The sequence below is a fragment of the Scyliorhinus torazame genome, chromosome 4, assembly GCF_047496885.1.
Source record: "Scyliorhinus torazame isolate Kashiwa2021f chromosome 4, sScyTor2.1, whole genome shotgun sequence".
Taxonomy (NCBI): domain Eukaryota; kingdom Metazoa; phylum Chordata; class Chondrichthyes; order Carcharhiniformes; family Scyliorhinidae; genus Scyliorhinus; species Scyliorhinus torazame.
In genome coordinates this window covers 101,546,037-101,572,873 of record NC_092710.1, presented here as the reverse complement: position 1 = coordinate 101,572,873, position 26,837 = coordinate 101,546,037, and the positions used below count along the sequence as shown (strand labels likewise).

Sequence of the window (26,837 nt, the reverse complement as noted above, 5' to 3'; positions counted from 1 at the left end):
AAATGGGCGGAGCCACAATTCGGACACGTCATGACGCTGACGACTGCACGTTCTGTGCCCCATCGCGCATGTGCAGTGCGCCTCAGGGTCTTTGGCTTTATCGTCCACCCGGTCGTGGCGCGCATGCGTGGGGACCCGAGAAAAGCGCGCAAAGCGGCCACTCTCCTCGATGCTCAGGACTTACATTTTCGTTATGGCCTGCACCCTTTCTGCCTCGTGGGAGGCCAGTTTTGCAGTTTCTGCTGCCCTGATGCGGGAGTAGCGATTTCTGGCATGCTCATGGACAACGCACGTTTCGATGGCGATGGAGAGTGTCAACTGTTTGATTTTGAGGAGCTGCTCCCGCAGGGAGTCAGACTAGACCCCGAAAACGATCTGATCCCGGATCATGGAATCAGTCATCGAGTCATAATTACATGACTGCGCTAGGATGTGGAGTTGGGTCAAGAAGGACTGAAAAGGTTCATCCTTACCCGGAAGCCTCTGTTGGAAGATGTACCGTTCAAAGCTCTGATTCACCTCAATGTCGCAGTGGCTGTCGAATTTCAGCAGAACTGTCTTGAACTTTGTCTTGTCTTCGCCATCGGCAAACGTAAGCGAGTTATAGATGTGGATGGTGTGATCCCCTGCAGTCAACAGGAACAGCGCGATCTTTCTGGCATCCGATGCTGCCTCGAGGTCGAGGCCTCGATGTGCAGGAGGAACTTTTGTTTGAAGACTTTCCAGTTGGCGCCGAGGTTGCCGTAGATCCGGAGTTGCGAAGGAGGCTGGATCCTTTCCATACCGCTGGATGGCTGCTTGTTGGTCGTTGCAGATGCACTCGAGGTAGGTTCGTTCGGATTAATAGCACTCTGGTACCATGATGTGTTAAGTAAGTTGGTTCAACGTTGACTGCAACTGGATGCAGTGAAACTAGAAACAGGCTTCTGACACAGGAGATGGTCCAACACTGTTTTATTGAACTTCCTGATTGCTGTACATAGTCTGCTGTGAGTTGACACTGTATCAATCTAACTGATAACGTCCTACTGGCTTGACCAGACTAACTCTCTACCTCATGATGATAGTGCTCACTGGCTTACTATCTCAGTAGCTGTGTCCTGTAGAGAGAGGGAGAGTCTTAATGCCCTGTGTGCTTTATAGTGGTGGTGTCCTATCTGGTGATTGGTTATCCTGTGTGTCAATCACTGCCTGTCTGCATCTCATTATATACATGAATGATACTATGACAGTGGCCATCTTGGGTGGCTCTTTCTGCTTTATCTTTTCAGTTTCTCTTGGTTGATATCTCTTGGTGGGAATGGCTTACTCCGGATAAGGGTTGGTGGGAGACCTCCAATCCATTTGGTCAGCTGGAACATTAGAGGTTTGAATGGCCCAGTGAAAAGGTCGAGGGCATTTGCCCGTATGAAGAGCTTAAACTCCGATGTTGTTTTCTTGCAGGAAACCCACTTGTATGTCATGGCACAGACCAGGCTGTGCAAGGGGTGAGTTGGGCAGGTTTTTAAATTCTTGTTTTGATGGCAGGGCCAGGGGTATGCCGATTTTAATAAACGAGTTTCTGCCCCTCTCCAGCCAATCCTAATGGCCACTATGTTTTGGTTGTGGCTGCCTGTTGAACACCCAGTTAGCCATGGTCAACATTTATGCCCCCAACTGGGATGATATGAGTTTTATTAATACCCTGCTGTACTTACTTGCCAAGTTCTCAACTCCCATCAGCTTAGTTTAGATGGTGACCTGAACTGTGTTTTGAACCAGAGATTCACGGTCCGATTCAATCCCACCTTCCACGCTGTGGGAGGCCCTTAAGGCAGTCTTGGAGGGCAAAATGATCTCTTATGGAGCATATATGTTGAAGACAATGAAGTTGGAGCAGCAGAGGCAGATGGATTCCATTCTCGAGGTGGATCGCCAGTACTCCAGTGATCCTACTCTGGATCTATTGGCAAGTAGGAAAAGAATTATGGACCCAGTTAGAGTTACTGTCTACCAGCAGGGTGGTATGTCAGTTACAACGCTCCAGAGGCACTTTTTATGAGTACGGGGAGAAGGCCAATCGTCTTTTGGCTCACCAACTCAAATGTCAAGCGGCCTCCCGAGAGATCCCTCAGATACTCAATACAGGCAGCAACCTAGTTTCTGCCCCTCTCCAGGTCAATGCGGCTTTTAAATACTTTTACCGTGATCTTAGTTGATCGGAGCCACCTGCAGATAAATCGGTCATGTCTGACTTGCTGGACAGACTACCCATCCCAACGGTCGAGGTGGATAAGAACAGTGAGTTGGACTTCTTGTTACACCCTGACGAGATTTTAAAATGTATTGGGCTGATGCAGTTTGGCAAGACCACTGGTCTGGATGGCTTTCCGACTGAATTTTACAAGATGTTCTCAGAGCAGCTTGTAGCTTTATTATTGGACATGTTGAATGATTCCCTATCCTAGGGATCAATGCCTCTAATCATTACTCAAGCCTCAATTTCCTTGCTTCTTCATCGGGACAAGAACCTGACAGAGTGTGGTTCATAACCTCTTATCTCGCTTTTGAATGCGGACGTCAAGCTGCTTACTAAGGTGTTTGCTTTCCAATTGGAGCCTTGCCTCCCAAATAAAATTTTGGAGGATCAAACAGGCTTCGTGAAAGGCTGACAATTGTCGGCCAATATATGTCACCTGTTAAATGTCATCCTTTCCTCCTCCCCGGTACCCGAACCTAGGGTGATCGCTTGATGCTTAAAAGGCATTTGACAAAGTGGAATGGGAGTATTTATTTGAGTCTGATTTGGATTTGGTCCTAGATTTGCCTATTACATAATGCCGCTACAGCCAGTGCTCATACATTATTTTCCCTTGAATAGGGCACTAGGTAGGGCTGCCCACTTTCTCCACCCTTGTTCACCCTGGCAATAGAAACGCTAGCTATCGTGTTGAGGTCCTCTAGTCAATGGAGAAGTACTAGCCAAGATGGGGTGGAGCATTGGGTTTCTCTCTATGCGGATGATCTACTACTTTATAGTACAGACCCCCCCCCCCCCCACCCCCACGCCGCCCCGCAATCACATTAATCCACGGCAGAATTAAGTTGCTTAACACCTTCGGTTCCTTCTCTGGTGTTACAAGGAGATATAAGAAACTTGGCTCCAGAAATGGGATGGAAGATGCAGCAGGCAATTTAAGAGTAAATGGACTGAGAAATAAACTGCTAACATAGAGCCAGAGGGATACTCCCACAGCTGGTCAGAGAGTTACATTGTCTCATTCAGGCATCTCGGATGGCTTTGCGGAGGTTGTACCTGGATTTCTTGTATAGGTCAGGGTCATCTGACTTGAACGCCTCAGATCTGTCCTTCAGTAGGGAGTCAATCTTGCGATTGAGCCATGGTTTCCGGTTGGGGAACATACGTACTGCTTTCTTTGGCACGCAGTCGTCCACACATTTACTGATGAAGTCTGTGACGGTGGTGGCATACTCATTTAAGTTGGGTCGCTGAGTTCTTAAATATGGACCAGTCCATTGTCTCTAAGGGAAGGTCAATTGGTTGATTTCATCTTTTATATGGGTGGGCAAGACTCCGAGGATTTGTAGAGTGATTCTTTAAAGCCATAGGCAGTCAGGGGGCGTTGCATTGCCAAATTTGCTTTACTATTATTGGGAGGCCAGTGCTGAGAAAGGTGCTGGGGTGGTGTAGTGACCCAGATTCCGTATGGGGGCAGATAGAGGCAAGGTTGTGTAGGAGGCCCAGCCGGGGTGTGTTGGTGAACGGTCTCACTTCAGTTTTCACTGGCTAGGTACTCCTCAAATCCTGCGGTCGTGGTTACTTTTACTGGGGACAATTCATGCGGCATTTTAGGCTTGGAACCAGGTTGAGGCTGGTCCCTTTCCAAACCAATCATTTATTTGAGTTGTTCGGGGTGTGGGAAGGTAAGGAGCTGGAGAGATTCGGGGATGTGTTTATCGAGGGAAGATTGCCAGCTTGGAAGAATTGATGGCAAAGTTTGAGCTGCGGGGGGTGACGGGGACGAATTCATTCATGTACCTCCAGATAAGGAACTTTATGCGGATGGCTTTTCCAATGTTTCCTGAGGCACCACAAGCGTCTGTTGGAAAGGGTACGTTCGCTGGCGGGGTCGGAAGGAGGAGCATATCTGGTACTTGTGGGCGAATTGTGTCTGAGGACTCTGATTTGGCGGATGGAGTGAAGGCGAAGTGAAGGGGGAGCGGAGGCTTATAGCAGTTGACTAGGTGTGAAGTGATGCCCTTCGCAGGGTGAAGTCGATGTCTTTATGTGCCCGGCTTGGTCTGATCCAGCTTAAGGTGGTACACAGGGCGCACCTGACCAAAACTAAGAGGTGTGTTTTTCCCCCGGAGGTGCAAGACAGGTGCGAGCGGTGTGCTGGCCAATCACACACGCGTTCTGGTTTTGCACCAAATTGATGAGCTTATGGATCAACTTCTTCAACACCATGTTGGCAATTCTGAATAGTGAGCTGGAGCCTTGTACTTTGGTGGCCATTCTTGGGGTGTCGGACTCGCCAGGGCTGCAGGCAGGATGAAGGCACATGTCTTTGCCTTTGTCTCGTTGATTGCCCGGGTTTTTGTCATGTGGGTTTTGAGTGTCATCTATCAAGAGGAATATGGGTTTTGAGTGTCATCTATTAAGAGGAATATGGGTTTTGGTGCAAAATCTATTGTAAAATCTTGGATCAGTGACCCCAATTCTATTTGGGGACAAATGGAGGCTTGATCCTGCACTACCTCTACTCTTCTTGCCATACTCACTGCACTCTCTCCCCCGCTAGATTTTCCTCAAACCCAGTAGTGGTCTCCTCTCTTTGAATTTGGAAACAGTTCAGGCATCATTTTAAGCTCCTTTCCCTATTTTCATTGGCCCCTATTTTGCAATAGTCACCTTTTCCTAACTCGTAGTTTGAACCCAACATTTCAATCTTGAGACTTGAAGGGTCATGTTGGGGACATGTCGTGGAAGGAAAGTTTGCCAGTTTTAGGGAGTTAGCTGATAAATTCTAACTACGCAACTCCAGCACTTTTCAGTATTTTCAAGTTTGCGACCTCGCATAAGGCTTTTCCTTCTGTGCCACTTTCTTCCTTGAGGATTTTGTCCTTGGCACAGCCTGGTGAAGGGTCCATTTCAGACGTATTTGACCATATTTCGTTGGATTCCGCTCTGCTAAGTGCTTTGAGGACGAAATCGAAAAGTGAATTGGACTTTATTCTTACTAGTGAGGTTTGGAGTGGGGCCCTTCACAGAGCCAACTTCAAGTCCTCATGTGCTTGGTTGAGCCTAATTCAGTTTAAGGTGTTACAAAGGACGCGCTTGACTAGGGCAAAGATGAGTGGGTTTGCCCAAATGTTGAAGATAGGTTTGATCGTTCTTCTCTTGGCCCGGCTAGCCACATGCATTTGTTCCGATCCTGCTCCAAATTTGTAGGCTTCTGGGTTTCCTTCTTTAATACCATTTTGGAGATACTCCCATGTGGATTTAGACCCATATCCACTGATGGCCATACTTTTTTTTTTAAATTTAGAGTAGCCAATTCATTTTTTTTCCAATTAAGGGGCAATTTAGCATGGCCAATCCACCTACCGTGCACATCTTTTTGGGTTGTGGGGGCGAAACCCACGTAAACACAGGGAGAATGTGCAAACTCCACACTGTCAGTGACCCAGAGCCGGGATCGGACCTGGGACCTCAGCGTCGTGAGACAGCAATGTTAACCACTGCGCCACCTTGCTGCCCACTGATGGCCATACTTCGGGTGTCGGATTCACCGGTGATTCAGTCTGGGGTAGAGGCGGATGTTGTCACCTTTGCCTCACTGATAATCCAGATGCAAATATTGCTTGGTTGGAGATCTTCCACTCTGCTTGGTTGGTGATTTAATGCCATTCTACACTTTGAGAAAGTCACCACCTGGGGATCTGTGGAGAGGTTCTACCCAAGGTGGCAACCATTTATATCCTTTTTTAAGGCTCGAGTCAGAGTCAGCTGTTCGGGGGTTTAGGTTAGTTTTAGTATTTAAGTTAATTTTGCGTTGTTTTTGTTTACACTTTCATACTGTGATTTTTTTTGCATTATTTTGTTCTGGTTTGTGTTATGAAAAAACTCTAACATATTTAAAAAAAAGATTTTAGATAGATGATGCCTCATGATTAACTTCACAACTGAGAAAAAAATGTCCTTAAATGTAACCAGCTAATGGTTAGCTGCTGACCAGTTACACAATAAATGGTCAAAGTACATTTAAATTGGGACTCTGCAATAGTAACTGTCGTCCTGAGAGTAATGCAATGTTAGATTGTCGAAGAAATGTGAAAGAAAAATAAACAGATACATTAACTTGCACAGTATAGTATACAACATTTTTTATTATTTAACTGTTACTGGTACAATGATGATGACCTTATGTGCTGTAGGTGTTTGAAAAGGCTACGAACAGATGACACATGCACCATTTGGAAGAATGTAGTTTGATTATGTTTCAACATAAAATAAACTCATTAGAAATTTGTTAAATGCATATGTGACTGCAATGTGCGTATTTTCCTCGTCTTTTTGTTAAAAGTCAGAATTGCACTAGTAACCCATAAACCTTGCTATATGCCCACTGTTAAATCAGGCCACCTAAAATAAATAAATTAAATTGGAAATGTTTCCTCTATTTAAGAGCTTAGAAATGAATGTAAAATGCCTAATTATTTCAAACATTTTTAGTTAAAAAAAATATACAATATTTTCCTGTCTATTATAGTATTGTAAAACCCAGTACAACACTGATGCACCACAGCCTGTGATATCATATGCAGTGCTTCCAGCTCCCCATTCAGAGAAGCCATATAAAATGGCCCCTCACTGTAGCACTTTTCATATGGTTTTCAAAATGAACTATGACAAGAGATAACTACATTTTAGTGAATGTCATATTCAAATACATTGACATACAAGAATCTTGGCAGTCAGATCAATTGACAGCTCATTAAACTGCAGGATTTTGAAAATATTGGCTCTTCACCACTACTCAGAATGTAAAAGTATTGACTTAAATGACTTGTTTATGCTGGGCTCATTGTTTAGGAGTTCATACCACGGTGCAGTAAAAATTATTGCAAATCAAGGTCATCAGACTGGCATGTCAATCAAGTTTTAAACTACATATAGAGTACGAGAAGGTTTGAAAATAGTTACTTCAGTTCTAAAAGTTCCATAGCAAAAATCTTTCCATCTCAGCAGTAGCAATGTTCCACAGGCATGGTTAAAAGGATGTTTTCTGTATAAAAATGTATTGCAGATATTTGTGAACTAGTTTAAAATTTGACAGTGACACAAGGTATGTAAGACAGTATTTGGTCTTCTCAGAAAGATTGCATGAAATGAAAAACAAATCTGTATATTTCCTATAGGTTGAGCAATGTTAAAAATGTATAAATATATAGCAGCGTCTTAAAGGGTTTCCAGTTGCCAAAGTCCACACTAAAAATGTTACATACAACAGGCTCCCAATCAGATTGTGAAAATGTATTCTTTGGAAGTCATGAATTAAATTAATGTTTCATCTCTAATTTACTAATTGAATATTAACTTTAGAAATTTAGAAAGTAAAATTATATCAGTGCACCCTGATCATTTCAACTATTAACTGATACTTAAAAAGGCAAAATAAAATTTCTGAAAATTACAGAAAAACTGAACTGAAAGAAATAGATACATAAGACAGATAAAAATATAAAATTGGTATTGCACAGCACAAACCAACAGGCATTAACAACCAGACCTTTTAACTATCTCTGAAGACTCAATATAGAATTGTTTCCAATACAAAAATGTATAAACAGTCTTAATTTTTTTTAGGCAGAGACAATGTTCAAGGATCAAATGTGTTTCTTTGAATAGAGGTAAGGGTTTATGGCACTCATTCTCACTGAAAGTATTTAAGGCCCACAACCAAAAAAAACTTCTCCAAAAAAATTTCAGAATCGAGAACTGCAATATGAGCTGCTCGTCCTATTAATGAATTAGCTGTGTTGGGCAATGCATGGATAACATCATATCGAACCAAATTACATTCCTTATTTTCGAGCACTGGCATTAGAAGATTTTGGATCATCTCAGCATACACTGGTCCTGTAAAATAGATCAGACAAGTGAATTTCCTTGCTCCATAAATAATTCATTAAAAAATAGAACCATTAAAAAAAAAAGCTTTATTAGGTCTGAATGTGGAATTCACTGCAAGTCTCTTGTATATTGTGTGACATGCCAAATTACACTGGTACATGCCATACATATACAGAAAAGGATGTGATTTTTTAAAAAAGCAGCATAAAAGAATGCAGCGGCTAGGAATTCTCATCATGAGTTAAACTGTCATTGGTAAAATCCTTTAAACAATAACTGCTACCAGGTATTTAATCTTACCTGATTGTTTATCCTTTAAAGCTGTTTTGCATATCTCAATTCGAGCAGAATGATAGGGGACATAACGATCTTGTAGTGAGCCAACTAACACCACATTTTTGAAGTAATGGAGACCTTGAATACAAGTTAAGATGTCACTAGAATAATTGCTTCCATATTACTTGCGTAGTTTTATTTATCTGAAAATGGTATCAGCAAAGTAAATCTTTGGTTTGACAAAAATGTATAAGATAGGAAAGGCCTCAAATGTTGGTCCAAATCAAGCCCAATTAAGACAGAAGTCATGTGGAAATACAAGTCACATTATGGTAAAGTAAAAGCACATACAAAATCTGATCTCTGTCAATTTTCTGCTCCAGTTGATATTTCTGTTGATTTCTAATGGAAGCAAGGGCACCCTGCGCGTCCCCACGTGCCCCCTCCCTTTCAACCCACTCTGTGCTGTATTCTATTGACATTGGGATTGTGTAGGGGACATCCCACGGGAAGCCAACCCCTGACGTTTCTACTTACTCCTCTTCTCGCCATCACCAGCACTCTCCTCTCTGTAATACCCCACATCCTGCCCACACATTGTCAATGTCCGGTGAAGGCACCAGTCTGGTACTGGAGGGCAGCTGGACTCTTATTGGCCAGAATGTCCTCTCTGTACTGGGTTCAAGTCAGGTGTGAGGCTGCTCATGAATGCCCATTATTCTAAAATTCTGTCTGGCCTCCCAGAAATGATTGATTTGGATTTGAATTGTCACGTGTACCGAAGTACAGTGAAAAGTATTGTTCTTTGTACAGACCAGACAGATCGTTCCATGCATGAAAAAATATAGGACATACATGAATACACAATGTAAATACATAGACACAGGCATCAGGTGAAGCATTCGGAGTGTAGTACTACTCAGTAGAGAAGAAGTGTGAAGTGATCAGTTCAGACCATAAAAGGGTAGTTCAGGAGTCTGGTAACAGCAGGAAAGCTGTTTGTGAAGCTGTTAAGTGTGTGATGTGGGGTTCCCAACAGTTTTCCAGCCAAACATTAAATTCCACCCAAGTAGAGAGAGAAAATAAAATCCAGAAATGGCACATGAACAGATCAGAGTTTCAAAAATTCTAGACACCAACATATTTATATTTTTAAACTAATAAAGAAGCTAAGACACCTATTTATTCTATAATGGAGTTATCAACCTTGTATTCTGCAATTTCTTTGTCTTAACTGTTTTTACAGAAATTTGTGGATCCTTCCACCGATTTCCATAGATATTTCAATTCACATTCCACAGGCTGTTGTAAAATCTCACAAACATGAAAATGATTTCAGATATCTTTCTGGCATCTCAGCCTTCTGCTCAGCTTGGTCGGATTTTACTGAGCAGTGCACCTTTAACCTCAGACTACTTGGAAGCTGCTCATTCCTCTTGTTTCTTTCACCAGCTGCTCTTCTTTTGTTTTCTCAACCATTACTCCATGATATGACATCTCTTCTAGCAAAGCTGACAGATATTCCCTCTCCAGCCTACTAAACCAACTGTTTTAGCAGAGCTGAGAGAGCTGCCGTTACTCTCACTATCTATCTTCAATTGCAATCAAATTAGCTGAACTAAAACATAAAAGCTTCTCTAATTTACAAGGTCCCAGTTACTAAGCAATAACTTATTCTTCTCTAGGCTTTTATTTACTCTTTATGCTGCAACCCTTTACAAGCACAATAGATATTAACCAATCCCCACATGCCTTTGTCCAGCATGAACCTAACCAACCCCCATGAAACGCCTTCGACCAGAATAATCTAACTATAGGTTTTACCCTTCCAGGTGCAGAAACATTAAATTAAACCCATTTAAAATTATGCTTCATTCCTAATATTTACCAATACAAATATAAACCATAAGAAATAGGAGTAGGCCATTTGACCCTTTGAATCTGCCCCGCCATTCAATAGGATCATGGCTGATCCGACATTCCTCACATTCACTTTCCTGTCCTTTCACGTTACCTTTGATTTCCTTACTGATCAAGAATCTGGTTGAGACTTCCTCTTACAAACTCTAATAAATTAGTCAGACATGATTTCCCTTTCATGAAACCATGCTGACTCTACTTGACTAGATTATAATTTTCCAAATGTGCTGCTAGTACTTACCTAATAATAGATTCCAACATTTTTCCAACAATAGATGTTTGGCTAATCAGCCTACAGTTACCCACTTTCTGCCTCCCTCCCTTTTTTAACAGGGGTGTCACATTGGCAGCTTTTTAAATCTTTGGTACTTCTTCAGAATCCAAAGAGTTTTGGAAAATGACAACCAATGCATCCGCTATCTCTGTAGCTACTTCTTTTAGGATCCTAGGATGCAAGCCATCAGGGCCGGGTCCTATCTGTCTTTAGCCCCATTAGTTTGTCTAATATGACTTCCCCAGTGATGGTAATGGTATTTAACTCTTCTCCTGTATCCTTTCGTGATAATGGGATGTTCGAAGTATCTTCCTCCGTAAAGACCGAAGCAAAATATTTGTTTAACTCCTCTGGCCTTAAAACTATCTTTGTTTTCCTGACACATTACAGGAAAAAACACTAAGTGAAGGCACAACAACAAACAACTTTCTGCTACTTTTAACATTTCTGTGCCACTTACCTGTTTTTTTACTGAGTTTGTACAGAAAGGTTTGCCGAGGATCAGAGTGATCTCGACAGGTTAGCTGCAGTAGGGATCCTGACTTCTTCCATTTCTGCATAAACCAGAGTCCTGTTCATGAAAGTAGTGCAACAAGATATAAAGGTCAATAAGAGAATTAGAACAAGAGAAGTCAAAGTTATTGACATATACAAACTCAACTTCAGTTTGAAGATTTTATTTTTTAAAGTACCCTTTAGAGAAATAGATAACTACGGTTCCCAAAGTGCTCCACTACTTTTTTGCTGTGTCATTTTTGGGTCTGCCTTTACTTAATAGAAATTGATTGATAAGAACAGTCAACAGCTCCATTGTTGCAACATGTAATTACTAGGATGGTAGAAGACGAATCAGCTGGCCCGTGACCCCTTAGCAATTCTTACATTCCTCAATGCACACTAAAATATTGGGCGATTGTCCATCTCATTCTAAATTAAGACAGCTTTTTGTTTTTTCTCCATATTATATGTCCACCTCCTTCCATGATTAGCTGACCGATATATTCCCATTGTGTGGAACTTATTCCTTATTGGTCCAAGGTGAAGTACTCTACTACTAGGACTGTTGAAGCTTGTTCACTCAAGTTCAAAGGCATAGACGTTAATCTAGTCACACTGGTCAAGCTGAATATTTAAAATAAAATGGTTTGCCAAATAGTTTCAGCTTTACAAACTCCATTGGGCAAAATGGAGCCCCAGTCATTTACCAGGAATGATGCAAATAAAAAGCAGGGAAATATCAGGGGAACTTCAGGAAAAAAAAAGGGGGGGGGGGGGGGTAGAGAAGGGGATTAAGCCAAGGGTGGGGTGGAACTAGGAGTGGGGCACGGGGAGGAGAAACAGAGGGGGTAGAGCGCTGGTTGCAGCAGACAACACATGGCGATGGAGAAAATGAGGAATTAGTCGGTGGCCATCTTGAATCGTCTGTGAGCAAGGGCAGACCCTTTAGAACAGGCCCACAGGAGGAGTATGGTTAAGCCCAGGGGGGGGCCTCCCCCTTCCAGATAACACAGAACGTGAGGAGCCTCAACGGCCTGGTCAGAGATCCAGAGTCCTCGTCGATCTCAAGAGTCCGAGGGTGGATGTAGCCTTCCTACAAGAGACACACTTAAGAGCGAGGGCCCAACTGCGGCTAAGGAAGGGCTGGGTGGGACAAACATTTCATTCATGTTTTGACACCAGGAAAAGGGGGGGTGGGGGCTGTCCACACTAATCCACAGGACAGTTTCATTCATGATGACGAGCATAGTGACAGACCGAGGGGGGCAATACGTTATGGTCAGCGGGATCCTGGAAGAGGCCCCAGTAATCTTGTTAATATATACACCCCGAACTAGGACGATGCTGAATTTGTCAAAAAAACGATGCCCGGAATCCCAGACCTACACACCCACCGAGTTATCATGGGAGGGGACTTTAACTCTGTACAGGCGTCTGATGTTCACTGTTAGCTGTCTGCCCTTGACAAACCTGGTCTGGTCTTCCCCAATCACTTCTGGCAGGCAGCTCTCCAGGCGCCTCGCCAGTGCTTTCGCTCGGACTTCTGCATCAGTGTTTAAGAGAGAAGTGGGTCTGTGTGCTCCATACTCTCAGGGCTTTGTCCTTTTTGGGGATCAATGAGCTTCTGACCTGGGCCAGCGTGGACGGCGCAGGGTCCCTTTGACAGTGAGTAGTTGAACATCACCTGCAAGTGTAGGGCCAGCTCTGCTGCAAATGTTTTGTGAAAGTCTCCCAAAACACATCTGGTCCTGTTGCTTTCGCTGACTGCATGGAATTAATGCATTCCACAATTTTGACCAGCTTGAGCGGGTGCTTCCAGCCCTTGGAGCAGGGTTCACCACGTGGGTGAAGCTCCTGTACGCCGCTCCTACAGCGAGTGTATGAACAGACGGCATCAGCTTTGAATATTTTTGGCTGCACAGGGGAATGAGGCAGGGATGCCCATTATCCCCGCTCCTGTTCGCACTGGCAGTCAAACTGCTGGCCATAGCCCTTAGATCAGTGGGCTGGTGTATGGGCATTCAAAGAAGGGGCAGAGAGCATAGAGTCTCGCTCTATGCTGATGACCTGCTCCTTTACATGTCTAATCCCCTAGCCAGCATGGGAAGGATAACCGGATTCCTTAGGGAATTCAGTGCCTTCTCAGGTTAGAAACTCAACCTGAGAAAGAGCAAAATCTTACCGGTGAACCCCTGAAAGTGAGGAGCGGAGCTGGAATAACTACCATTTAAAGTGACCCAAAACCAAGGTACCTGGGATACCAGGTGGTTCACACCTGGAGGAGGTAAACAGGGACTTGCAAAGATGGAACTCATTCCCTCTTTCGCTAGCGGGAAGGGTACAGAAGGTTAAAAAGAATGTGCTGCCTAGGTTCCTCTTAGAATTTCGATCACTCCCAATCGTCATCCCCAAATTCTACACACTTATATACACACACACACACTAGTCCACACTAAGGATATGGAAAACAGTTCAGATGCCATTTGAAGCTTGGCGAGATGTCCACAGAGACCCTCATTTGCAATAACCACAGATTCACACCGATGATGATAGACACCACATTTGGGTCGTGGAGGTCAGAGGAACACAAAGTGAAGGACATGTACGTGGACGATAGACTGGCAACCCTGGAGGAACTCTCAGAGAGAGGCTCCAACTCCCGAAAGGGAACAACCTTGGGTACATTCAGCTGTGCAACTTTCTCCACAGGAGACAAAATCGTTCCCCAGAGACCCGACACACATTTCTGGAGACAATAGTAGGGCTGGACTGGTTAGGGAACGACAAATGTGGTGACATCTACAGATGACTCATACAAATAGTCAGGAGAGCTCTGGATGCGACCAGATGGAAATAGGAGAAGCTGGGCATGGAGATAGGGAGAGCACTCTGGATTGAAGCGCTATACGGATCAACTCCATCTCTTCCAGCGTCAGGTTAAGGCTAATGCAGCTCAAGGTGGTGCACAGAGCGCACCTTATTAAGACACACATGAGTGGGTTCGGTGTTGGCGGGGGGGGCGTGGCCAACACACCCATATGTTCTGGTCCTGCACCAGACTCGGGCAGTTCTGATCGGCCTTTTTCGAGGCCATGTCCTGAGTTATGGGGGTCGAGATGGAGCCATGCCCATCTGTAGCGATCTTTGAGGTATTAAGAGTTCTGGACATGGAAGGGAGCGGACGTCCTGGCCTTCGCCTCACTGATCACCAGGCGGAAACTTCTATTGGGCTGGAAGTTGGCAGCGCCACCCAGGGCCTCGGAGTTGGTCTCAGTCATTGTTGAGTTCCTGAAACTGGAAAAAAATCAAATTCTCGATAAAGGAGACAGATGGGAGATTCACAACCAGCAACTAACTGGAGGGGGTGGGGGGCTGGGTGGGAGCAGATAAGAAGGGGGGGGGGGGGGAGGGAGGATAGGAAGGGGGGTGGGAAAAGAGCACTGCATGGATGAAAGGGAACTAGCGTATAGCAGAGAGGAAACCAGGAGGAAGGCCACTTGCAGGAGGGGTTACAGAACCCTCCCATATATTTCAAAACTGGGAGGCAGACCATCCTAACCTCCCCTGGGAACTCAAAGGGTGGGGGGGGGGGAAATTATAGAACTTGGTCTACTGTCACAGATGCAGTGGCAGTGTGTGATAACTGTGTTGGTGTTGTTATCATTTTTGTTAGAATTATTGTTTTTCTGTTGTTCTGCAAAGTTTTTATATTAAACTCAAAATTCCAATGCAAATATTTTTTTTTTTAAAGTGGAAAAAGTTCTGCCAATTTCAGCCACTTTAAAATACCAACTTGAGTCATTCTGATTGGAGTTGCCTATTAGCAAGAGAGATATTGAACTAGACCCAATAACCGCCTTGAATTTTACTCTTGGGGATATTTGAAATGTACACTTGAATGCTGTTCTAGCCGAAGCAAAATACGGTTTGGATTCATTCTGTGTGATGGCTGCTTTTGAAATATTGCACATTTGACTATAAATGGTTAGGCTCTTATTTAATCAGAACTGTCCTGATAGTGACGAATAGGATCTGCTTTACAAAATAAAACATAGTCAGCTTCATCCCAGATACTCTTTGAAATTCCAAAGTTACATTAACGAGCAGAGTTGCAACTCATCGTCGCACCAAATGAGGGGGGAGATAAGGCGAGATGATGACAGCCTTTTTTAAATTTACAGGATGCTGGTAATGTAATAATAACATAATAGAACTACATAGAAATTACAACATGGAAAAAGGGCCATCTGCCCAGCCAGCTTTCTTTATTTTCTTTCCTATTCCTCTTTGAGGAGGTTCTGTTCAGTGACTATGAGCAGCCAAAGGCTAAACTTAAAAAAGCAGAACCACAAAGGATTAGCACTTGAGCCATGAATTAACTGGTTTGGGTAAATAAGACTAGAGAATTAAATGCATGGTTCGAAGATTGATGTGGGAGAAATGGGTTTTGATTCCTACAGCACTGGTACCAGTACTGGGAAAAGTGGGGGCTGTACCACTCCTGATCCTGAACTAAGGCCAGTGTTCTGGTGAGTTGTATAAATAGGGCAGTAGAGAGGGCTTTAGGCTAAATAATGGGAGGAAGGGATAATAATATAATAATAATAAACGCTTATTGTCACAAGTAGGCTTCAATGAAGTTACTGTGAAAAGCCCCTAGTCGCCACATTCCGGCGCCTGTTTGGGGAGGCCAGTACGGGAATTGAACCCGCGCTGCTGGCCTTGTTCTGCATTACAAGCCAGCTGTTTAGCCCACTGTGCTAAACCAGCTCCATAATCACATGAGGGGAGAGCAGGGCAGTGATAGGGACAATGATGACCAGAATGTGACAGGAACAGACGGAACAGCAGATAAGGTCAATTGGTAGTTCAAAGAGAAATAAATATGTATGAATTGATAGCCATTACAGAGGTGTGATTGAGTTTTTAGGACCCAGCTTTGATATTTGACATTTTGTAAGAACAGGAATCTAGGGAAAGGAGCTGAGACAGCTCTCTTAGGCTAACATGAGTGCAGTAGCAAGAAATGACCTTAGTTCAGAAGACTAAGATGTAGAATCAGTTTGGGTTGAGGTAAGAGACAGTAAAGAGAAGTCAGTTGTGGGAGTACTTTACAGGGCCCTTAACAGTGGCTATTCGGTGGTACCGATTATAGAGGAAGAAATAATAAGGGATGGTATTGCAATATCCACAGATTGGATGGAATCAGATTAGTAAAGGTAGCCTGGAAGATGAATTCAGAGTTTTAAAAACTTTTTTTATTCATTTACGGGATGTGGGCGTCGCTGGTTAGGCCAGCATTTATTGCCCAAAAATAGTTGCCCTTCAGAAGGTGGTGATGAGCTGCCTTCTTGAACCGCTGCCGGTCCTGAGGTGTTGTTTAGGAGGGAGTGCCAGGATTTTGCCCCAGCGACAGTGAAGGGACGGTGATATATTTTCAAATCAGGATGGTGAGTCACTTGGAGGGGAACCTCCAGGTGGTTGCGTTCCCAGATATCTGCTGTTCTTATCCTACTAGATGGTAGTAGTTGTGGGCTGTCGAAGGAACCTTGGCAAGTTACTGGAGTGCATCATAGCTGCCACTGTTCGGTGGTAGTGGAGGGTTTGAATGTTTGTGGAAGGGGGAGAAAACAAGTGGGCTGTTTTGCCCTGGATGATGTTGAGCTGCAGTCATCCAGGCAAGTGGAATTATTGAGTTTAAGGACTTTGGGTTGTTCGCTATTCTTTGCAGATTCTTTGCTTACCTGTATTGACGAGTGCACTGCTGTTGTACAATGTCCCCAAGTGAGGCCCAGACAAAGAAAGAAACGTGTGCAGTTTGTTCAAGTAAAACTTAAATCTTTGTCTTGTAAGAACAGATCGAATGATTAAGTTACCTAAAGAGTGTCCTATGAAACTGTTAAGAGTGAGAGAGAGAGGGAGAGAGAACAAGAGCGTTAGACGTGATTAGAAGAATGCTACTGGGGAGTTGAACGAAATATTTCAAAACATAATGCTATCAAACAAATATAAAGAATTAAGCATTTTCTTTCATGACACCAGCAACAATGGATCATCAACACATTTCATGAAGTGAAAATGAATTTCTGGTTTACATTTTCCATTGTGCTAAATGGTCCTGGACCTCAGAGCTGTGTAAACTCCCAAATGCATTGCTAAATGTAATACCTAGAATGGTTAAAATGATAACTGACATTCCCCGTTTTCAAGTGGTTACACAGGTACACAGAGAAGAATCACACAAAATCATACAAAAAGCTGCAGTGAGAGTTGGGAAGAGGATATTTGAGGGAGTGGACAGGAACCTGAAAATCTTGTGTTGAAGCAAAGCCAGTTGCTTCACACTGGTGCAAAATGAACATAAAAGTGAAGCCCAGTTTTGCCTGAGCAAAGCGTGATATGGATCTGCTGATTCCCATTTGATCCCAAGGCAGCACCTGAGATTAAAGAGTGCCCTTAAGGTACTTATAATATTGGTCATTGAAACATCACTTTAAAAGTTCTTATTGAAAAGTGTGGCAGGATTTTGGAAGTGAAAGTCTCTTTGTAGCAGCAGGCATGACATACATTTCAAATTGAAAGAGTATTTAGTTTTGAAACAAAAACAGAAAATACTGGACAATCTCAGCAGGTCTGACAGCATCTGTGGTGAGAGAAGGGAGCTAACGTTTCGAGACTGGATGACTCTTTGTCAAAGCCTTTTTGGAAGTTTATTCTTAGAATTCACAGAATTGGTACAGCACAGACGCCCATCCTGTTCACACCAGCTCTTTGCAAGAACAAGTAAGCTAATGTCAATTTTCCACCTTTCCCCATAGGCCTGGAAATTGTTTCTCCTCAGATGTTCATCTAATTCTTTTTTGCAAACCACATCATGCTGGTTTAGCACAATGAGCTAAACAGCTGGCTTGGAATGCTAGCAGCGCGGGTTCAATTCCCGTACCGGCCTCCCCGAACAGGCTCCGGAATGTGGCGACTCGGAGCTTTTCACAGTAACTTCATTGAAGCCTACTTGTGACAATAGGCGATTATTATCTGCCTCCACCACACTCTATGCCAGTGATTCCAGGTGCTAATGACTCAATGCCGAAAAAATCCTCATGTTGCCGTTGATTATTTTGTCAATCACCTTAAATTTGTCTTTTCATTCTTGCCCTTTCCATCAATAACAACGATTTCTCTCCCTACTTGGTCTGGACCCCTCACGATTCTCACACCTCTACCAAATCTCCTCAACCTCTCCTCTTAAAGAGAGAACAGAACCAGCATCTCTAACCTACCCATATAACGAACATCCTTCATCCCTGGAACTACTCTGGTAAACATTTATGCATCATCTAAAAGCTCCACATGCTTCCTAAAGTGCTCTGCCCAAAATGGGTTACAATTCTATAGTTGAAACTGAACCAGTGTTTTCTTAAGGTTTGTCATAACTTTCTTGCTTTGGTATTGTTGATATGAGCTGTGCAATCAAAGCTTTTCATCTTGTACTCATCAGGACAACAATTTATACTGCAGGAATAGAGAGTGCTGCTTAGTTGGCAAGTGGACTCAAATTACAAGCTTTCCAAACATTTCCTGAGCCTCCACTACCTAGATTCAGAGAGAACAAGCCAGAATGCATATAGAGCAGATATAAGACAAGAAAAAGGTAGACACCAAGGCCTGAATTTTCGTGATGTCGATGGTTCAATGCTGTAGCTAAAATGGCACCGTATTTTGATCGTTCAGAGTACGAGTTGGATTTGTGGAGTTGAGAATTTTTCCGACTCTGCACTTCTGAATTGGGAGCAAATATTCACCACTAAGTAGCAGAAGGAAAATGAGTTGAAGCTTGAAAGCAAATCTCAAGGCTTTAAGGAAATTGTAAAAATAGAAAGGCAGGTGGCAGGGAAGGAGGATCTAGCTAGAATTTCAGATGACGACATTACGGTGGCTACAGCAGAATAATGATTCAATTTTTAAAAATATATATATTTATTAAAGTTTTTTACCAACACAATTTTTTCTCCTTACAAACAATAACCCCCCCCCCCGTAACAAAATAACACGTGGTGATCACGATGGGAAGGCACTGAGACACAAACAAAAACCTCGGAAGGACAGCCATTTTGACCGACTGCACTCTACCCGCCAGCGAGAGCGGTAACATGTCCCATCTTTTGAAGTCCTCCTCCATTTGGTCCACCAACCTCGTCAGATTCAGTTTATGTAGGGCCCCCCAACTCCTGGCTTATCTGGATCCCCAGATACCGAAAACTCCCCACCGCCCTCCTCAGCGGTAGGTCCCCTATCCCTCTTTCTTGGTCCCCTGCCTGTAATACAAAAAGCTCACTCTTCCCTACATTGAGCTTATAGCCCGAAAACTCCCCAAACTCCCTCAGAGTCTGCATGACCTCCACCATCCCCTCCATTGGGTCCGCCACGTACAGCAACAGGTCATCTGCGTATAGCGACACCCGATGCTCTTCTCCCCAGCGGACCACCCCCCTCCATTTATTAGACTCCCTCAGTGATATGGCCAAGGGTTCGATCGCCAATGCAAACAACAGGGGGCACCCCTGCCTCGTTCCTCGGTACAGCCGAAAGTACTCCGACCTACGCCGGTTCGTCACTACACTCGCCACCGGGGCTCTGTAAAGGAGCTTAACCCAGCTGATAAACCCTCCCCCGAACCCAAACCTACGCAGCACCTCCCAGAGGTACTCCCACTCTACTCGGTCAAAGGCCTTTTCTGCGTCCATAGCTGCCATTATCTCCACCTCCCCCTCCTCCGATGGCATCATTATCACGTTTAAGAGCCGCCGCACATTAGTGTTTAATTGCCTGCCCTTTACGAATCCCATCTGGTCCTCATGAACCACCCCCGGGACACAGTCCTCAATCCTCGTGGCCAGCACTTTTGCCAATAACTTAGCGTCCACATTGAGGAGCGAAATCGGCCTGTACGATCCACATTGCAGTGGGTCCTTGTCTCGCTTTAGAATCAAGGAAATTGTCGCCTCCGACATTGTCGGGGGCAGGGTCCACTCCTCTCTTGCCTCATTAAAGGTCCTCACTAGTAACGGGGCCAACAGGTCTACGTACTTTCTGTAGAACTCCACCGGGAACCCGTCCGGCCCTGGGGCCTTCCCCGCCTGCATACTCCCCAAACCCTTGCTCAGCTCCTCCAACCCGATTGGTGCCCCAAACCAGCCACCTCTTGCTCCTCCACCCTCGGGAACCTCAGTTGGTCCAGGAATCGTCTCATCCCCTCTTCCCCCCCCTGGGGGCTGGGATCTGTACAGCTCTTCATAGAAGGCCTTGAATACCTTGTTTATTTTCGTTACACTCCGAACTGTGGCTCCCCTTCCATCTTTGATTACCCCTAGTTCCCTCGCTGCCGTCCTCTTACGGAGCTGGTGTGCCAGCATCCGACTAGCCTTTTCCCCGTACTCGTAGGTCGCCCCCTGCACCTTCCTCCACTGTGCCTCCGCCTTCCCTGTGGTCAACAGGTCAAACTCCGCCTGGAGCCGTCGCCTTTCCCCAAATAATCTTTCCTCCGGGGCCTCTGCGTATCTCCTGTCCACTCTCAAAATCTCCCCCACTAACCTCTCCCTTTCCATGCCCTCTGTCTTCTCCCGATGAGCCCTGATGGAGATTAGCTCTCCCCTGATCACTGCCTTCAACGCCTCCCATACCACCCCCACTCGCACCTCCCCGTTGTCATTGGCCTCCAAGTATCTTTCAATACACCCCCTCACCTTCCCATACACCACCTCATCTGCCAGCAGTCGCACATCCAGCCGCCACAGCGGGCGTTGGTCCCTCTCCTCTCCGAGCCCCATTTCCACCCAGTGCGGGGCGTGGTTCGAAACGGCTGTGGCCGAATACTCCGTCCCCTCCACCCTCGGGATGAGCGCTCTGCCCAGAACAAAGAAATCTATCCGGGAGTAGGCTTTGTGCACGTGGGAGAAGAAAGAAAATTCCCTGGCCTGCGGTCTTGCAAACCTCCATGGGTCCACTCCCCCCATCTGATCCATAAACCCCCTGAGCACCTTGGCCGCCGCCGGCCTCTTTCCCATCCTTGATCTAAAGTGGTCCAGTGCTGGGTCCAGCACTGTATTGAAGTCCCCTCCCATTATCAGGGCTCCTACCTCCAGGTCCGGAATGCGCCCCAACATGCGCTTCATGAATCCAGCATCATCCCAGTTCGGGGCGTATACATTTACCAACACCACCCACGTCCCTTGCAACCTACCACTCACCATCACATATCTCCCTCCATTATCCACTACGATAGTCTTGGCCTCAAATGACACACGCTTTCCCACCAAAATTGCCACCCCTCTATTTTTCGCGCCCAGTCCCGAGTGAAATACCTGTCCTACCCATCCCCTTCTTAACCTGACCTGGTCCGCCACCTTCAGGTGTGTCTCTTGGAGCATAGCCACGTCTGCCTTCAGTCCCTTCAAGTGCGCGAACACTCGAGCCCTCTTCACCGGCCCATTCAGGCCCCTCACGTTCCACGTTATCAGCCGGATTGGAGGGGCTCTCCCCGCCGACTAGCCATCTCCTTTTCTGGGCCAGTCCCGTGTCCGCGTCTCCCTCGCCCTCCAGTCCCCCAGCCGGGGGACCTCCGTCCCGACCACCTCTTCTGTGTCCCATTCCCTTTCGGCCAGTGCAGCAGCAACCCTTTCCCCCCCCCCGCCCCCCCACTAGACCCCTGTCTAGCTTTTTTGCTCCCCCCATCTCACTCCCGTATGTCAGCTGACACCTGCTTCCCCCGCCGTCCCTTTGGCCCCCCCGTGAGGGAGTCTCCCAATCAATATACGTTCCTTCGTTCCCCTTCCCGCCTGCGGGAAAAAAAAACCCGCGCTTTCCAAAGCCTGCCCAGCCCCCTCTGGCGCAGCTCCTGCCAGCACGTGGGACTTCTTGTCTCTCTCCCCCAGCCCATATAACATTTCCTGCGCGTGATTGACCCCCTATATATAACAACCATCACACATCAACCCTCAAACACCCCACACCCTCACAAACCCTCAGTTAGAGTCCAACTTTTCAGTTTGTATAAAGGTCCACGCCTCTTCAGGCGTTTCGAAGTAGTAGTGTTGGTCCTTGTATGTAACCCACAGTCGCGCTGGCTGCAGCATTCCAAATTTCACTCCTTTCCGATGCAGCACCGCTTTGGCCCGGTTGAAACCCGCTCTCCGCTTAGCAACCTCCGTGCTCCAGTCCGGGTATATTCAGATCTCTGCATTGTCCCACTTGCTGCTCCGCTCCTTCTTGGCCCATTTCATGACCCTCTCTCTGTCCGTAAACCGGTGAAATCTCACCACCATCACCCTTGGCGGCTCACTTGCCTTGGGCTTCCTCGCCAGCACTCGGTGCGCCCCGTCCAGCTCCAGCGACCTCGAAGGGGCCTCCGCGCCCATCATCGCCCCGATCATCGTGCCCGCGTATGCCGCGGCATCGGCCCCCTCCACTCCTTCTGGGAGACCCAGGATCCTCAGATTATTTCTCCTCGACCTGTTCTCCAGGTCTTCGAGTCTTCCCGCCCACTTCTTGTGTAGCTCCTCGTGCCGCTCCACTCTCACCGCCAGGCCCAAGAGCTCGTCCTCATTCTCACTCACTCTTTTCTGGACCTCCTGGATCTTCACCTCGTGGGCCTTCTGGGTTATCCCTAGTCCTTCAATTACCGCCAGCATAGGCGCCAACATCTCCTTGCGCAGCTCCTCGAAGCAGCGCTTGATGAATTCCTGCATCTCCTCTTTGTCCCCGACCACCGCCATTTTGCTTTTTTTCCCCTCGCTTCTCCCGCTGCTCCAATGCCGCTTTTTTGGCCGTTGCACTTCGGTCCGGTCCATAAAAGTTGGTTGGGGACCTCTCTCTTCTCTTCCCCATGGGTTGACTGTGAAAAAAATTCCGTTGGGGCTCCTCTAGCGAGCCTGAAAGTCCGTGATCGCGGGAGCTGCCGAATCGTGCGGCTTAGCTCTGCATAGCCGCAACCGGAAGTCAGAATAATGATTCAATGATTCTTACTATACATACAGCTACTGAATGTGCATGTAATATTGTTGCTTTGTTTCCAAGTTTAACTTAAGACTTCCAAATTTTACAGGCCAAGAAAATCTGATATGTTTTTATAAAAAATGCATTTCTCTTGAAAGTAACGATAAATGGGTCCACAAGTAGTTCTTGCCAGCTTACCTGATTTTGGAAATAGTAAGATTGTAAATTTGAATATATTGTATTATCTCATCCAGAAGTCGATCAGTCATGGAATCGAAGTCTGCAAATGTGTCATTCTAGGCCAAGGAAGATAAATATTCAGTCATGGAAACATATAAACCTGATTTTCGGACATGGCAGAGAACTTTAATAAAACTTCCCATCACAGTGTTTACGAAAAACCAAAGGATACTATAATCACAATGATCTTTTGATACAAATTGGCTGATGGTAAAGTCAAAATGCTCGAACAGTTGTTACAAAATGAGGGTTTCCCAACTTGGAACTCCGATTTGTGGGGGTGTAGAATGCTGTTTTGTTTTGGTGTGAGGAGACAAGTGAAACCCCAGTGAGAATAAATAGCCTAGTCATCAGGTAACAATTATTAAAGACTATTCAAGCAAAGACAAATAAATTATTTTGTAATCCTTTTGGATTAGTTCCCCATGAAATATTTTCCTTATCTACAGTAGATGGAAAAATGAATTTATTCCTTGCTCATCTCAGATAAAATAAATCCCTCCACACAAAGGAGAGAACAGCCAAGAGGAGGGAATAAAACGATGAGAGAAATAAATAATTATTCTGTTGCTAACTTGTATCTTCGTAACTTACTAAATGTACTTGATATTCATAACTGTACTTGGATATTTTAAACATATTGGACAAAATGTCTTTGCTTTAAGAGGCCAGTAAGTGGAAGTCTCCTAGTGGCACAGGAAGCAAACCCTTTTTTCCACTGCCTGGAACAAAATATTTGACTGCAGAGTATCATTTTGCCTCCCACCCAGCAGATCATGGTTCTCCACAGTTGATGTCTATTGGACGGCATGGTAGCACAATGGTTAGCACCGCTGCTTCACTGTGCCAGGGGCCCAGGTTCAATTCCCAGCTTAGGTCACTGTCTGTGCGGAATCTGCACGTTCTCCTCGTGTCTGCGTGGGTTTCCTCTGGGCGCTCCGGTTTCCTCCCACAAGTCCTGAAAGACGTGCTTGTTAGATAAATTGGGACATCCAAAATTCTCCCTCAGTGTGCCCGAACAGGGGCCGGAGTGTGGCGACTAGGGGTTTTCACAGTAACTTCATTGCAGTGTTAATGGAAGCCTATTTGTGACAATAATAATAAAGATTATTATATTTGCCAGTTTGTAACCCAATCACAGGAGATCTTGTGGTGCAGTCATCCCTGACTTAAACAGGGTTCAAGTTCCACTCCAGGATTTGATGGCCAAGAAAGGCAAGTTCATAATGCACCCAAACAGGTTAACAATCAACTTTTAAATCTTCCAACATATGCCAATAGCAGACAAGAGTGGGAGACATTTCTGGTCAGCCATGTGATAGAAAGAAAATTGGATCCTCTACCATCACTATCCACAGCTCCAGGCTACAACAGGCAGGTAAAAGTGCATGTTGCCACAGCAACTGAGACACCATGGTAGTCTCAGTTGTCTGTTGTTGATCAGATTGGTGCTAACAGCATGGGATTAAATCCCTGTTCTGGCTGTGGTGGATTTGGGACCTGCCTCCTTGCTGTACCAATGGTGGTGGTTGTGGCGCTGTGCATATATTGGCTACAATGACCTGCGGTACGGTTCTTAAGGCACCAAAATAGTTTTCTATTACCTTTTAAAAAAATTTAGAGTACCCAATTCATTTTTCCCAATAAAGGGGCAATTTAGTGTGGCCAATCCACCTACCCTGCACATCTTTGGGTTGTGGGGGCGAAACCCACGCAAACACGGGGCGAATGTGCAAACTCCACACAGAGTGACCCAGAGCCGGGATCGAACCTGGGACCTCGGCGCCGTGAGGTAACAGGGCTAACCCACTGCGCCACCGTGCTGCCCCTAGTTTTCTATTACTGCGTGTATTTGTTCAGTTACTGGGGGCCAAACAAACAGTTATTTCTGAATAATGTGAAAAAAAACTAACAAAAAATAAATTTAGAGTATCCAACCAATTAAGGGACAATTTAGCAGTGCCAATCCACCTACCTTTCACATCTTTTGATTGTTGGGGGTGAGACTCACGCAAACATGGGAGAATGTGCAAACTCCACATGGACAGTGATCTGGAATTAGCATCGAACCCGGGTCCCAGCGACAAGAGGCTGCAGTGCTAACCACTGCTCCAATGACTTACAAGCACCAGATTTTTAAGTTAAAAATCACAACTGTTTATTTATAACAGAAATAGAGTTGAAACATGTAATGAATATAACACAATAACGGCCAGCTAACCTATTGCTCTCCCTTTTACCAACACGCCCTCTACCCAAACACACACAAGGCAGCCACACACACACACAGGGACGGAAAGAGGTAAAATAGGGATTAAGATGAACAGAGAAGAATATTCTTGCTTCAGATGTTGACGTAGTTGCAGCAGGCTGTCCTCATAGAATTTCCAGTGGAGGAGGCCATTCGGCCCATCGAGTCTGCAACGGCCCTTGGAAAGATCACCCTATCGAAGCCCACATCTCCACCCTATCCCTGTAACTCCACCTAACCTTTTGGGACACTAAAGACAATTTAGCATGGCCAATTCACTTAACCTGCACATCTTTGGACTGTGGGAGGAAACGGGAGCACCCAGAGGAAACCCACGCAGACAGGGGGCGAACGTGCAGACTCTGCACGATGACCCAAGCTGAACCTGGGACCCTGCAGCTGTGAAACAACAATGCTAACCACTGTGCTACCGTGCCTGCCTTCCTCCCAGGAGGAAGTGTGATTGAAACCACTGGTTGGATTGCTAACGAGGATCTTACAGTAGGAGCATCAGTGAGAACTCCCAGGCTGTAGGGTTTCCTCTTTTATTACTCTGGGCCCTCACTCAAAAGAACAGCCTCAGGCTAGTTTGATTCTCAAGATTCTTGATATCACCTTCTCCCCAGCTTCAGCCTGTGATTAAACTTAATTACAGATTCACCAGCATGTCCTTGGAAAAAGCACCCTACTTAAACCACATCTCCACCCTATCCCGCAACCCAGTAACCCCACCTACCCTTTTGAGATATTAAGGGCTTTACTGACCAAAAACTGGGCATCAGGGAAGCAGCTTCCATGAGATTTTAGAGAGGTCTGTTAACATGTCAGGGAATGAAATCCAAAGAGTTCCCTGGAGCTCAGTCTTCAGCATGGACAGAGAGGAAAAGCTGGATCCGCTTTCCTGGAGAGAGCTACAGCCAAGGCATTGAACGGCTGCTGGGTTATTAACCTTCCTAGCTCTGCAGAACGGTCTGCATCAATCAGCACTGAGTATTAGCTAAGGCCCGGCAATTTAAAATAGCTCCTTGACCACCAGCCAATTCCATCAACAGGTGTCAATACTGATGTTAGACCAAACAGAACATCATGTTGCAGTTTCCTGTTTTTAAATTAGAGGTAAGCTACTTGGTCTTAAAGGCATTAACTATCCATGGACAAAAGGAAGCCCCCCAACCCGGCTGATCACGTGGAACGTGAGAGGGCTGAACGGGCCGATAAAGAGGGCACGGGTACTCGCACACCTTAAGAAC

The 26,837-nt window shown here is 45.4% G+C and overlaps 1 protein-coding gene across 8 annotated transcripts in view; it reads right to left on the bottom strand.

Moving 5' to 3' along the window:
• Nucleotides 1-6,372: 6,372 nt before the first annotated feature.
• Nucleotides 6,373-26,837, bottom strand: part of fam135a (family with sequence similarity 135 member A) — a 291,962-nt gene continuing 271,497 nt past the window's right edge. For 7 of the 8 annotated variants that reach the window (XM_072498374.1, XM_072498376.1, XM_072498375.1 and 4 more), the window contains 5 exons: nt 23,295-23,392; nt 16,850-17,001; nt 11,068-11,178; nt 8,438-8,551; nt 6,373-8,143 (listed from right to left, as the gene is read on the bottom strand). In XM_072498374.1, the coding sequence (XP_072354475.1) occupies nt 7,938-8,143; nt 8,438-8,551; nt 11,068-11,178; nt 16,850-17,001; nt 23,295-23,392 (681 nt within the window). In that variant the 3' untranslated portion in view covers nt 6,373-7,937. Of the gene's footprint in view, nt 8,144-8,437; nt 8,552-11,067; nt 11,179-16,849; nt 17,002-23,294; nt 23,393-26,837 lie in introns of those variants that run through there. The other variant, XR_011940623.1, reaches the window with a different exon arrangement.